The sequence below is a fragment of the Python bivittatus genome, unplaced genomic scaffold (assembly GCF_059951505.1).
Source record: "Python bivittatus isolate LINGU-HERP-01145 unplaced genomic scaffold, Pbiv_v1 ctg000020_np1212, whole genome shotgun sequence".
NCBI classification, from domain to species: Eukaryota; Metazoa; Chordata; class Lepidosauria; order Squamata; family Pythonidae; genus Python; species Python bivittatus.
Genome location: NW_028277030.1, coordinates 123359560 through 123373916, shown reverse-complemented (window position 1 = coordinate 123373916; position 14357 = coordinate 123359560). Strand labels below are relative to the sequence as shown.

Below are 14357 nucleotides of genomic sequence, written 5' to 3'. Positions count from 1 at the left end.
GACGGCACTGAACTAGTGGTACTTATGACTGGTCCTCGAACTTCTGGCTGTCCCAGCACCCCTGCAGTCATGTGATCGCAATTTGGGCACTTGGCAACCGGCTCGCACTTATGGCAGTTGCAGTCCCGCAATCACATGATTGCCATTTGCAGCCTTCCTTGCTGGCTTCCCACAAGCAAAGTCAATGGGAAGTGAGCAGGGAAATTCTCAAGTCACTCAGGTAAGTCTCCCCACAATGCAGCAGCCACTCCCAGCCATGTTTGCACCGCACTTTGCCTCACCAGCCCCTTGCACATCCTGCAGCGGCAACCCCAAGCCCCACCATGCTCACATCATGCCAACCCCTAGTGCACCCTGCAGCAGCCACCCCAAACCTTGCCACGTTTGTGCTGCGCTGGCCTCTTGCACACCCACCCACATCCTGCAGCAGCCAGCCCAAGCTCCACTGCACCCTTGTGTGCTGCACCAACCCCTCACGCATCCTCCTACACCCAGCAGCAGCCATTTACCTACCTGCCAGCCTGCTTGCGAGCCGCCTGGGACTTGCAACTTCTTGCCAGCTTCCCACTGACCTTGCTTGTTGGAAGCTGGCAGGAAGTTGCAAGAAGGTCCTCACATAATGACCTGTGATTCTCAATTAACAACAGCAACAGAGAATGCTGGGATTGCCATCACTAAGCAATGCAGTCACGTGACATCACGCTTTATGACCATATTGCTTAGTGACAGAAATTCCGGTCCCAATTAGTGTTGTTAACTGAGGACTACCTGTATTGAATTTCTTTGTCACATGACCGCCATTCTTAGTTGCCAATCGTAACCACTAGTTAATTAGATTTACAATAAATATAGTATGATAAGACAACCACTAGTTAATTGGCTGGTTTAATACAATAAAAATAATTATACTTAAGTTACAGCTGAGCTTAAGGCTGATTACTTAATTTACCCATTCTCTATCTTACTAAAAAGCATTATGTGAAAGACTCAATTGACTGTAGTCTGATGGGGGGTGGAGGTCAGTATCTAGAGACCCATCTGATAACTGTGGCATATGGAAGATTGCAACTTGGAATGTAAAAGGATTAAATGGTAAAGAGCATGAAATAACAGATGAACAAAACAAAGGAAAATTTTAACACTAAAACAAGGATTGAATTAGATCTGAATGAATGTAGTCCAGTCTTGCAGAGTGGTGCTGATGTAGGGAAGTGAAGGTCTAGGGTATAATTATGAATGAAAGAGCTAAATGTGTTACCAAAAGTATGAATTGGTTTCATCTAATTAATTATGGATATGTATGAAAGTAGGGATCCATAGGTTAGTAAACGTTATGCTCCAACGAATGGGGATAGCGAAACAGTTTTGAGAAGGTATTATACAACATTCTGAACAAACATGATCCAGAGGGAAAAGTTGTTCTGCTAGCTGGTATGGATGGACAGATGAGAAAAATTATAGAAAATGTGACTGGGACATTCAGAGACCAAGAATGAATGAGAACAGTGACTGTTCAGTGAGCACCTAGTTTAAAAATGTCCTGTTTATTTCAAATATCTGTATATTCATGTGTACATCAGGCAAACAAAAATGCAGGAATGACTTGCTTACTTATAATGGACGGAGAGAATTAGTGAAGAATACAAGGCTAATAAGATGTTCTGAATATGGGACGGTTCATTATTTGGGGGTGTCAAGTGGATCTTTGGAAAAATGGCCATGAAAGAAAAGTGAAAGAAAAACAAGCATGAAAGGATAGCAGGAAAACAATGTCTGAAAATAATTTTGTTAGGCCACAGAAGCACGTGGAGTTACGCTAATGGAAAGTGTAAAAACGGATGCTGGGTGGAATGATGAAGTGAAAGAGGCTGTGGATGAGAAAAACGCTAGCAGTCTTTCACAGGGAAAATAGTGTGATTGCAAATAATGCAAACATAGTTAAAAACTAAGGCCAGTAAATGGATTTGTTTAGCTTGGTATAATATTTACTTAAGACTGAAAAATGGATTAAGAAATGTTAAAACATATAATGCTGGTAGAAATGTAACAAGTAATATGTGGTCTGTTGTGAGAAATTTTCTCAAAAGAAGCGTAAATGGCTCTGTATACGAGCATGCATCTCTTTTGTTATATATAAAGTTGGGTATGTCAGGAGAAATTTAAAAGTAAGTTGATGCAGTGGGAATAGGTTACTTAAGAAGTAGGTAAGGTAAAATACAATAAAGAATAAGAGAAATGAATGGGTGCTTATGGAATGTGGGTTGAATATAAAGGTGACCAGAAGAATTTGTATATTGTTTATTCATAGAGAATGAATGAGGATGAAAATTGCAAAACAAATATGTGAAGGAAGGATAAATGAGTCACAAGGAAAGGGAAAACAGAAAGTTGTGCTTGAATGATTGATGAGAGCCTTAAAAAGAAAGAGGGGACAAGTTTAAAGAACAAATGACAATGTATGAAGCAATACTATATATGGACATGTTAGAACCAAGAATTATTCCAATAGAAGCAAATATATGCAGCTCAGGGTTGAACTGTGGAGTCCTTGGGGTTCTCTGAGCCTGGTTGTTTTCTTGCAAATGTTTCGTTACCTGGCTAGGTAACATCTTCGGTGCTAGGATGGGATGGGGTTTGCTCTCTGTTTATATATTGTGGCATGCCCTGCCAGTGTTGGTGGGGGTGTTTTTTTTTTCCCTTGGTAGTTCCTTGATTAGGGTACTGTTTATTGCTTTATTGTTTGTCTGGGTTTAATCTTGGTGGTAACCTCTGCTTATCTGGGTGATGATTGCTGGTGAGGAGATGTTCTGGTCTTTTGTTTTCCTTTCTATTGTCTCTTTCTAAGCAGAGATTGTTCTGACCATGATGCATAGAGGTGTAACATACAATTTTAAAAACATTTAAATATAGCTATTTAGTAGCTCTCCAGCCACATTGCTCTATTTTCTTTTCATGGAATATCAAGATGAGGTTTTCTGTTTATTTACAGACATCTGTGGAGAACTCAACTACTGAACACATGACTTCATTTAATTTGTTTAATACCGTGTATAAACTGGATTCACACAGGTTAGTTGCCAGAAACAGCTTTTTTCACATAGTGCAGTAAATTATTTTTTAAAAGATTGTTAAATTTTGTTAAATATTCATAGTAATTCATTGCTTATAAAAGTATCTAATACATAGTTGCATGTAAACATTTAGGCATCTCTAGTCAAACTGTATGTTTCTGGAAAGTAGCCTTTTTGATAGCCTTAAACATGGTTACAAAGCTGGGAGAATTAGAGGTGCTCTCAATTATACAGGATCTAAAATAAGGTAATGTTAAGATCAAACCCCTCTTCATGCCCAGAGTCAGTTATAAATTTAATCTGGAACAAGACATTGTGCTGCTCAATTTTTGTCTAGATTATACTCACCCACAAGACTGGAGTTGGCACAGACTAGATATATGCAGGGCTCTAAGAATCTACCTCAAGGGCATTCTAGAGTAGCAACAAATCGATGGCTTATTTGACTCCTATAAAACAGGAAACCAGAGGGGATAGCAGATAGGTTAGATAATGCCATGGCATAAGTCATTTCTGCATTAGTGACTTACATCTTCTTCATAGCACCATGTTATGGCCAACAACCACCCATCATTGTAATATGTAAAGTCTGCCCACATTACTGTTCTTTTGGCACAGTGATGGTTGGATGACTAGAAGATGCCATAAATATCTAGTGTGGAAATTACCATCCTTGGCAAGCAGGAAGCCCCCTCTGTTATCACAGCCCAATCACTTTAGAAACAAGCTTTGAAACTACCAAATTTGTTTGAAATGGATTTTTTTTTCATAGCACATTTTATAGCCCATATCTCTGACACTGTTTCCCCAAAAAGTCTGAGCAATTTAGATTGGCTGGGCAACAATGTAGATCAGATTTTTCAAATAGCTTTCTGTAAGCCAGGAGGCCCAGGAACCAAAAAAACAAAGCATAAATTTGCAGAAAGGTGCTGGCCACATTGGTATGTTAAATATTTGTAGTACCTTTCCCATACTTTTCAAAAGTATCTTTTCCTTCCTTCAAGGGCAGCTTTTTGGGGAAATAATAGCAGATCATGGGCAATTCAAATTCAGCATGCTACCATACCATTGTTAGTTATAGAAGGTTCAGCCATCTTATAATAAAGACCTATTGAACATTGATCTTAGGATGCCATCAAAGGTAATTCTTTTTCATTATTATAAGAAATACAATATATTTACTTTCTGACTCTTCTTGAATCAGTTTCATGATGCTTTTTTTTTTTAGTAACCATGAAGTTAGTTGACTATTAAGTGATGAAGTTTGTTTTAAAAAGGCCCAAAGTGCATTTCACCACTTGGCCTTTCTAATCATTTAAAATGTATGGTGTGAAAGCAAACTAAGTGTCTATAACTGAAACTGTGAAATGGAATTTAGGAAAAAAAATAGAAAATTAGTCATATTTTTCATAAAATTATTATTACAAGTATTAGAATAACTGCAAGGTGCAAACTGGACTTCCAGTAGATCTGCCACATTCAAAATAATCTCTCCTTTCTCATATATTCAACACTTGTATTCCTGTAGTCTGCAATAAAGTGACCTCAAGTTTTTTGACTGCTTCACAATTCAGTGGCTACAAAATCCAATGCATTCTGTATCTGTTATTTATAGTCAACCATTGGTAGATACTCTGTACTTTATAGGTACTACCTAACAAAAAAGAATCTAGTCTTTATCAGAATTATTTTGATCATGCTTCTCTCAATCTGTCTAGTTACTTGGGACTTGGATTAATGTCAGCAAGACTTGCAATTTTAGGAGGAGTTGAAGGACAAGCCTGTAAGTATTATATATTATTTGAATGATCTACAGGGATTCTAAATTGCTTTTTTATTTCATATGTTCACCATTCCAAGTAGTAGTGACATATGAATAATATTACCCAGTTAAAATCGATTAGTTCCTTTCTCTCTTCTTTCAAAGTATTAGATGCAATACATAATAAAACATAATTTAAAGATAATTAAAACAGATCAAACTCGATTAAAATAACCGTATGTGTAGTTAGAAAATAGACTATGAACATCAGCCTTGGCTATCTTGAAAAAGCTAAGCAAGGTCAGATCTGGTTAGTACTTGGGAGATAGACCATCAAGATGGATGGATGGATGTGTATGTGTTTGTGTATGTATCTTTCTATGTATCTATCACTCTGATGAGTCTTGGCAGCTTTCAGGGTACACATGTCTGTAACAATTAAACATCAATGGTAAAAAGTATCAATAACAAAAAAGATGAAAAAAAAATAAAAATGATGCAACGCAGTAAATAAAGAATATGCCCTTTGAATTAATTTGGTTTTCAATAATGTCCTTAAAGCCTGTAAGGAAGGGTCAAGTCTGATTGCCGAGACAAGGCCATTCTGAAGCAGCAGTGCTGCCATAGAAAAGAAGCATCACTTAGCCAGGGCTCCCTTTACCTCCTAGAAGTACAGGATCACTAGCAGCTGTTCCCTACAAGATCATATAGGTTGGGCCGATTCTGGTGCAGGCAGTCCTGTACATGCCCAGGTGCCAAGGCTTGAAGGGCTTTAAGCTTTAAGCTTTAAGGGATAAGAACAACACTGAATATTGTATCCAGAAATTTATTGGTAGCCATTACAGGGCCCACAAAATTGGTGTCATATGTTCCTGTTGCCAGAAATCAGGAAATATACAGGCTGCCACATTATGGACCAGTTACAGTTTTTGAATAGTCTTTAAGAGCAAACCTATGTAAAGCACATTACAATAGTCTATCCAGATGGCGATGAGAGCTTATAACCAGGTCCTTCTACGTCAAGTATGATTGCAATAGCTACACTTGTCACAGTCTGCTGCTATAACAGGAGTCATGAGTCTAGAAGAGCCCCCAAATTGCAAACCTGCTCTTTCATTGGTAGTGCCTACTCATCCAGTGATAACACTGGTGTTGAAAGAAAACTCTGATACAAAGATAATAACTCTATCTTATTTGGGTTCAGCTTCACTCTGTTCTCTCCCATTCAGACCGTTATAGCACTGGGAAAGAACACCACAGATTCTCATTTATGGCCCAGGGTGGTGATGTAGAGTTAGGTATTATCAGCATATTGATAATACTGCTCCCCAAACCAACAGATTACTTCACCCAGAGGCTTCATATAGATGTTAAAAAGCAAGGGAGAGAGGATCAACCTCTGTATCACTCTACATGTCAGAAGCCATTTGGCTGACCTCTCCTCCCCCCACCATCACTGACTGAAACCATCCACTAAGGAAGGAGTGGAACCATTGAAAAACAGTGCCTCTAATCCCTGACCCACATAGGTGGTCTAGTAAGATACCACAGTCAATGGTATCAAAAGCCACCAAGAAGTCCAAAGGATAAGGGGTGGGGTGCACTACACTCCTCTAACTCCTGACACAGGTCATTAAGGAGAGCAACCAGTGCCATCTCTGTCCTATCTCAATGCAGCTGAAAAGGGTCCAGATATCTACTTCATCTAGGGTGCTGTAAATTTGGTATACTACTACTGTCTCAACAAATTTCCCTAAAAGGGGAAGGTTGATGACCAGATAATAGCTACTCAAAATCCCCAGATCCAGGGATAACCTCTTTCAAAGCTGCTGGGAACTCCTTCTCCCATAATCTCCTGGATCCAGGTAGCCACATCCTTTCTTGCAGCAGCCAGGATGGGCAGGAGTCTAAAAGGCAGGTGGCAGACAATCTAAAAAGTGCCCTGTCCACTTCCTCAGAAGTCACAGACCAAAAGGAATACTGGTAACATCACAAAACAGTGCGCCAGTCACCGCTTTGCCCATGCTGGGTGAAGGCTTCGGTGAATCTGAGCATCTTTACCAGTGAAGTATTGTGCAAATTGGTTAGTGGCCAGATGAAAGATCTACAAATTGCCCCCTCCCTGTAGGGATTTGGTTATCCTAAATAAGGCTGTTCAATGACAGCCTATTGACCCAATAACAGAGGAGAAATAAACATGCTTCGCTTCCTTTATTGCCAAGGTGTAGGTCCAAACATGGGCACATACCTGTGCTCAATCAGATTCATTTCAAGTCTTCCTCCAGCAGCATCTAGGCATATTTTCTGCCACTTCATTTTGTGAAGGATCTCAGAAAACCAAGGCACCAATTAGGATCTGCTTCCAAGAGGCTGCTTGGGGGCAGTGCTGTCCAGTGTGTAGTTCACTTCCTGCTGCAGGAAATACCAGGTAGTGGACAAAACTGCCTGGCAGAGAGCTGGGGAACTCCCCAAGTGCTTGTTGGAAACCAATTGGCTCCATTGGATATCTGGATATCCCCTCCCCCTCCAAATCACCAACCACCTGCTCAGAGACAAAGGCAGAGTCCAAGGTGTAACAGCTAATGTGGGTCAGGCCTAGACTACCTGAGACAAGCTGTGGAAGACCTGAATTCCTGAGCCTTCTCAGAGCAGGCTCTTAGGCTTGGCAGATTAAAATTCCCAAGCACCAGCAGGTGGGGATTCTCCCCCATCAGTCTGGAAACCCACTTCAGTATCTTGGGGAGGGATTCTGCCAGGCAGCAAGACAGTCATTATGCCAGCAGGTTCCCAAGCTTGTCTCTACAACCTAGCCTAACATAGAGGCACTCACACACTTATATCTCAGGAGCAGCTCCCCTGACCACCAGTAAGATATTTCTAATTATCAGAACCATCTCTTCTCCCTTACTCTGGTGTCAGAGTAGATGGAGGACTGAAATCTGGTAGGTCAGATCTCTGACAAGGCTACATTGTTACCTCATGCAGCCAGGTTTCAGTAATACATGTCAAGTCTGCTGCCTGATTCAATACCAAGTCATGGATGAAGATGGTCTTACTGTAAACAGACCTGGCCTTAACTATTAATACCCTGAGGCCTTAAATTGAATCTGGAAGTCTATTGGTAATGTCAGCAATAGGAAATGTGCTTCAGGCTAGATTGGAAACTTAAACTGATGGTGGAAGAAGGCAATAGTAACCACAACTGTATTGTTGTTAAAAGAACTACATTTAGTTTGACTCAAAGGAGAGTTTACCTTTTATTCCATCTTTGGAGAATTAGGGATCTTAGCTTTGCTTATTACCCTGGACCTATGTCTGATTGATAGCTGTACATTCAATTATAAAATAGAAAACATTACATTGGGAGTAACGAGGTGGGAAAATTGTTTGCCTATTAGAAATAATTGTATCTCAAGCAGACTCTTTCTCTCTGTATTTTTCCCTATTAACAGTGAAAGAAGGTGAAGAACTAGCAAGTCCCTGCTTATCACTTAATTATCAAGGGGAATGGGAACATGCCAAGATACTGTACAGAATTAAAGGGCAGAAAACAGGTACAGTGACCCCATCACTTCTTTATTTTTGCAGAAGTACTTGACTTTTGCAAATGGGTCTTTTGAATGGAAACTTTAACTACATTCATACAAATTCTTCCTCTAGAGGAGCCCATATAGAACTTCCTGCCCCTTTGTGCCAGTTTTACTGAACTTCTACAGTCACACTCATGAGTAAGGATTACTGTTTGAAAACAATCACAGCAATGGGGTTACTTATAGAAATATTTAAGGTGATATGTCAGCTTTTTAATACTGTTTGATCCCAAAGTGATTTGTGATAGAATGCATAGATACACAAGGGAGAATTTTATTGTGCTGATCTAAAGATGTTTGAGAGTAAGAACAGTTATACAGGGTCTTTTTTTCCTACCTTCTCTTCCTTGCCAGATATGGTCCCAAGAATCAGATAGTTTTCTGAAATACTTCATTTTTAGGATTGAGTGCAGGAGTAAGTCTAAAAAGTTTGGCTGGTGTGGGTCTTCCGGGCTGTGTGGCCGTGTTCTGGAAGTTTTGTTTCCTAACGTTTCGCCAGCACCTGTGACCGGCATCTTCAGAGTGCAGGAGCACAAACAGGAGCAGTTCTCTCTGTGCCCAGGGTGATCTGGCCCTTTTGTGGGTATTTATAGAGATCTTGGGGGGGGGGAAGGGGGGGGCTTGTGAGTGGCTGCTTGTTTTGGTGTCAGAATCTGTGTGTATCTTCCTGGGGATTAGGCAGGGTTTTTTCTTCTATTGAATTGCTAACAAGGGGCTGCTGGGGGTGATTAGCAAGTTCATTGTGTTCACATGTCCTGGTGGTTGAGCTGAGTTTGTTGACCTTTTGCAGGCTGTATTTTTCAGGACTGGTAGCCAGGTTTTGTTGATTTTTAGACTCTCCTCTTTTTTATTGAAACTGTGCTGGTGTTTGTTCATCTCAATGGCTTCCCGGTATAGCCTGGTATAGCGGCTGTTGGTGTTGTCCAGTATCTCTGTGTTTTCAAAAAGGATTTTGTGTCCAATGTGCTTGAGAACATGTTCAGCTACTGCAGATTTTTCTGGCTGCTGTAGTCTGCAGTGTCTTTCGTGTTCTTTTATCCTGGTATGGATGCTGCGTTTTGTGGTCCCGATGTATACTTGCCCGCAACTGCATGGTATGCGGTATACTCCTGCGGCGGTGAGGGGATCCCTTTTGTCTTTTGCTGATTTTAGCACTTCTTGTACTTTTCTGGTGGGTCTGAAGATTGTTTGGAAATTGTGTTTTCCAAACACAATTCCAAAAAGCCTTCGACAATATAAAAAGTTTGTTCTTGTATCAGTGGAGACATTTTATTCCCTCTAGGCAGCTCATAATAACAGTTAATATATATCTTTTTAGGCAGCTCAGAACAAAGTCTAATGCACTGATCTAACAAAGGACAAGTATAAACCACAAAGGGCCGCAACAATCAACGAATTCAAAAAGTGTAAAAATATAAAATGTGCAATAATATACTGAAGGTCTGCTTTAAAAGGAAAGTCTTCATTAATTCATAGAAGACTGTTAGTTAGGGAGAGATGAACTTCTCTTGGAAGGGTGCTCCAGAGCCTAGCCGCTTCCACCAATGGATGCTTACTTAAACAATTACATACTATTTCTGCATTCCATCCTCCTCCTTATACAATGTTGTAACGGCCGTGTAATGGCCTGTATCTTTGCTTGTTTCCTACTTGATGCTAATTGATAACTATTTGCTAAATATACTGAAAAGTGATAAATCTCACATATCTGAATTTCATTAGAGTCTTTTTTTCCCTTTTCTTTTAGGAAGGTCTCTTTTTGAATCATGTCATAATGAAATATCAAAAGTGCTCAACAAGAAAATTCATGAGACAGCCAGTATGAGGGACTTGGATTTCTATGCTTTTTCCTACTATTATGACTTGGCAGTGGATGCTGGTTTAATAGGTAACTTTGGGAGTTTTTTAATTAGAAATGAAGACAGCGTGAATCTCATATTATAAAGTTGGCTTTAGTTAACACAAATGTAATAACAGATAATCTAAGAGCTCCCGCAGGGCATTAATACTAATGGCCAAAGCAAGGAGAAGCAAGAATCCAATTTAGGTTTCTTCTCTCTGCTTTCAGAGATTCTTCCCATACATGCTGAACAAGGCTTAAATATCAGTAATTTAACTAACCTCAAATCCTTATTTACTTGTAAAATCTTGTTAAGATTAGAGTGATATTCTAAAGCAGCAGTGGGCAGCATGTCAAGCTTATCAAGCAATCAATGGTACTGCCTACAAGATTATTAGGAAATTCCTACGCATCCACCAGAATCCCTCCAGATCCATATGTACCTGAGACAGCCTGTGGTAATAAGTCTCCAATAGAAGAGAATATATATGTAATAAATCTATTTGTCCTGGGTAGCAGTTTGTTTCATCTGGACTAGGAGATGATTTCACCGTGGCAAAACACCAGATGTAATTTTCTCCATATCCAGATCATCCCCCAACTGCTCCAAGGTAAAAAAAAAAGAGGGCCAATGAATGCACCAGGCCAGACATTACTTGGGATAAGCCCATGACAGCCATGGAGGCCATGGACCCAGAAGGCAGCGCAGAGGTTAGGGTTACAGGTTGAAGCCACTCAATATTGAAAGGTAGAGTATTGTCTACCATGGCCTTCAATGAGGGTGTAAAAAAAAGGTTGAGAGAGAATTTGAAGATCAGAGAAAAGTTGGACCTGATTGCAAAACTAGATTCCAAAATGCCCATTGCACTTGCTTGTTTAAAAAACATAGTATATTTGATATTCACAAAGCCAAAGATAAACTGAAGTTCCATGTCTTGTAAGTAAGTACATCATTGGTGGTGTGAAATCACTCACAATCACTGCCACTTAAAAATATATAAAAATTATGCAAAAGTAGTATGTTCAGCAATATTTTTGTGGTGTAAACGTGCAAGGAGTGGAACTAAGATCATCAGCCTACGGAATTGCAAGCAGATAAATATAATTTTCCAAGCCAGTGATAGATAGCTGGGGTGCTTTCAAATATGCCATAGCGTAGTCCACAAATGAACCTTTGGTGAGGCCTTGGGTGTGTCAGTAGAAGAAATAAAGCCATTGAGAATAAAGTTGAATGAACTCATAGAAGATTATTTTAGAGAAACTAATAAACTCGTAGAGGAAAGCCTGATATGTTCCAGTTTTACAATGCAGATAAGACTGGTTTGTTCTGGCATTCTGTTCCTAAGACATTCAGGCTTCTGCACATGACAAATCTATTCCTGAGGGAAAAATCTGCAAGGACAGGATCCCAGCATTAGTTTGTCCAAATGCCAATAGAGTGCACAGGTTAATGCATATCATAGTTGAAAAGTCATGCTATCCTAAGTTATTGAAATACATCATGCATCAGCTGCCAGTTATTTATTACAACTCACAGAAGACATGCTTTACAGCCTCACTTTTTCAAGACTGTATTTTTAACCATTTCTTGTCAGAAATCAGATGTTATCAAACAGGTGCTGAAAATATTGTCAGTGAATGCGAATGCTTTCTTAACTTTGGGCAGTGCTCAGTCCATTCATCTGGGAAGGTACTGTGCAAGAGTGATGGCCAATAAGTGCCTCTTTCTCAGGCTAAGGTTATGAATTCTATGAACATAATATAAGTTGATCAGCAAAAAGTTTGATCAACTACCCCGTGACATTCTGATTAGCAAGTTAGTTAAGTATAGACTGGGAGGTAGATGTAGGGAATGTTCATCTTAATTGTAGATGATCCAAAACTGTATGGAATAGCTAATATTCTAGAAGGAAACAAAATTGAAAATGATCTTGATAGATCAAATGTGTGCCAAAATAATGCATAGGAAAGAGAAAGAAACCAACCACATGGACATATTTTTCACATAATTTGGCCTGGTTTTTTGGATGAAATCCATATATGGTATAGATAAATAGAGTGTATGCCATTTCTCTTGCTCACTGTCTTTAATATCAATAGCATTAGTGTTCTTTGTAACATGGAATGTTAGAGTTTTGGAATCTCCTGCCTAGCAAGTCTTAGCTAGGTTAAAGAAGATGGGAACTAAAATTTTTGTATATTTATATTCTACCTCACATTCTTCCTAAAATTAGGAGTTTTACAGAAAGTTTGGGTGAAAGAGATTTACAATAAGTGATAATTCTAGACATGTGAGAGGTATTGGAGTTTTAATTAGCTTGAAGAAGAAATAACAGCTGGAGAAGGTAGTCTATTAAAACTTTTTGTCAGATTAGATGGTCAGTATTCTGAATTTATGAGATCCATCCACAGATTCTCACAAACCAGTAAACAATTGTTTTCAGCATTTGTATAATATGTCAGTGAACTGTGTAAGTGATTTGAATCAAACTTTTTGGTGCACATCCAAACACAAATTATATTATTGGATTTGTAATATCCCAGCAGCATAGAATAATGCCAATCCTGAAGTCACCGTATTGATTATTAGTATCCTTCTGGGCTGAATTCAAAGTGCTGATTATTATCTTTAAAGCCTATACAGTGTAGCACAAAGGTATATCAGGCAGTGTCTGGGCAGGACAGAATCTGCCTGTCCAGACTGGGCATCTTGAGAGGACCTATTGATGCTCCACCCTTTTTGCAAGGTTCATTACCCAGCAGTTATAATTTATTTCAATGCAGAGAAAGCTTTTTATCTTCCCCTTCATTTTCTTAAGGGGGCTTTAGAACTTATTGCCTGCATAATTGCAAATTCTTCAAATGTAAGTGGAATTACAGTTATTGCAGAGTATATGATTCTGCTCTATGCTAATGACATTCTATGCTTTACAGATAGACCAGAAATCTTTATTTATTTGTAGGTGAAATCCTAATTTTATTTCACTTATAAATGAGTTTGGAATTTTATTTGGTTATTCTTTTAACTGGACTAAATGAGACTTGATGTGATTGAGTCACAGTAATCAGAAAAGTATAAGGATTATGCTCATTCTTTAATGTGATATTTGTATTATTTTGTTGATTACTGTAGTGTAATAATTTTCAAAGATCTCTCTCAGAGCATGGAAATCTTAAGTACAGGAAGATTCCAATTGAATGTCTATTCATTTCTGTAATTCTATGAATATTGCAGGGTGTTTTTTTCCCTGTTGAAGATATTACTTTAAACCATCATTAAAAAAATGTCTTGTAGTCTAAAATTAAAACACATTTTTCTTTTAATGAGCACTAAGTCTAAAGTGCTGTGCCTGAAATGCATACAGCGCTGACTACTTAACCATTTATTAATCATTTAGAACAGAACGGCAGCTGTTTTGCCAACACTGCTCTTTTTCTGTGCTTGTAGAATGTAAGAACTGGTTTTCTTTTCCTCTCTCTCTTTAGATAAGGAAGAAGGAGGGATCCTGTCAGTCAGGATGTTTGAAAGTGCAGCCAAGAAAGGTAAGCCATTAGTACTTTTGGTTGTATGCTTACTTCAGGACCTAAGGAAGTTTTGTGAAATTCAGCCCAACAAAGGCTCTTTAGTGCCTGAGAAGAAGCAAATGAAGTGTTTTTCTGGAAATAGTTGTACTAACGGTCTGCTTTTACACTTGTTTGATTTTTTAATTACCCAGTGTGTAAAACAATGGAGATTCAGCAAGAAAAGCATCCTTTCTTATGCATGGATCTCACCTATGTCAGTCTGCTGCTGAAGGAACTGGGCTTTCCCAAGAATCACACTCTCAAGGTAATAATTCTTAATGACAGTATTGAGAGTTGAAAGTACTAAGAATGGAGGAAAAGGGGTATCCCAAATTTTTTTCCACAGACATCTACCAAAAATAAATTAAGGCAGTTTGTTTCAAAAGTAATAACGTATCAACTTTGCAAATATGATTTATTCTTTTAGAATTTTGGGACATGAGTTGGAGTTAGAGAAAGATGAAAGAAGGGGAGGTAGAGACGGTGGGGAAGAGACAGACTAAAGCACCCTAAAGAGGCACCGGAAGGAG

At 38.9% G+C, this 14357-nt stretch overlaps 1 protein-coding gene and 1 long non-coding RNA gene across 4 annotated transcripts in view; one reads left to right on the top strand and one right to left on the bottom strand.

Moving 5' to 3' along the window:
* Positions 1 to 14357, top strand: part of ENTPD6 (ectonucleoside triphosphate diphosphohydrolase 6) — a 54409-nt gene that overhangs the window by 21530 nt on the left and 18522 nt on the right. For 2 of the 3 annotated variants that reach the window (XM_088149028.1, XM_088149023.1), the window contains 6 exons: positions 2990 to 3069; positions 4790 to 4854; positions 8286 to 8387; positions 10171 to 10311; positions 13750 to 13806; positions 13980 to 14092. In XM_088149028.1, the coding sequence (XP_088005154.1) occupies positions 2990 to 3069; positions 4790 to 4854; positions 8286 to 8387; positions 10171 to 10311; positions 13750 to 13806; positions 13980 to 14092 (558 nt within the window). The remainder of the gene's footprint in view (positions 1 to 2989; positions 3070 to 4789; positions 4855 to 8285; positions 8388 to 10170; positions 10312 to 13749; positions 13807 to 13979; positions 14093 to 14357) is intronic. The other variant, XM_088149031.1, reaches the window with a different exon arrangement.
* LOC148217173 (uncharacterized) overlaps positions 1 to 14357 on the bottom strand; it is a 28820-nt gene that overhangs the window by 12102 nt on the left and 2361 nt on the right. The window contains exon 2 of the long non-coding RNA XR_015797570.1: positions 3420 to 3520. This is a non-coding gene — a long non-coding RNA (uncharacterized LOC148217173). The remainder of the gene's footprint in view (positions 1 to 3419; positions 3521 to 14357) is intronic.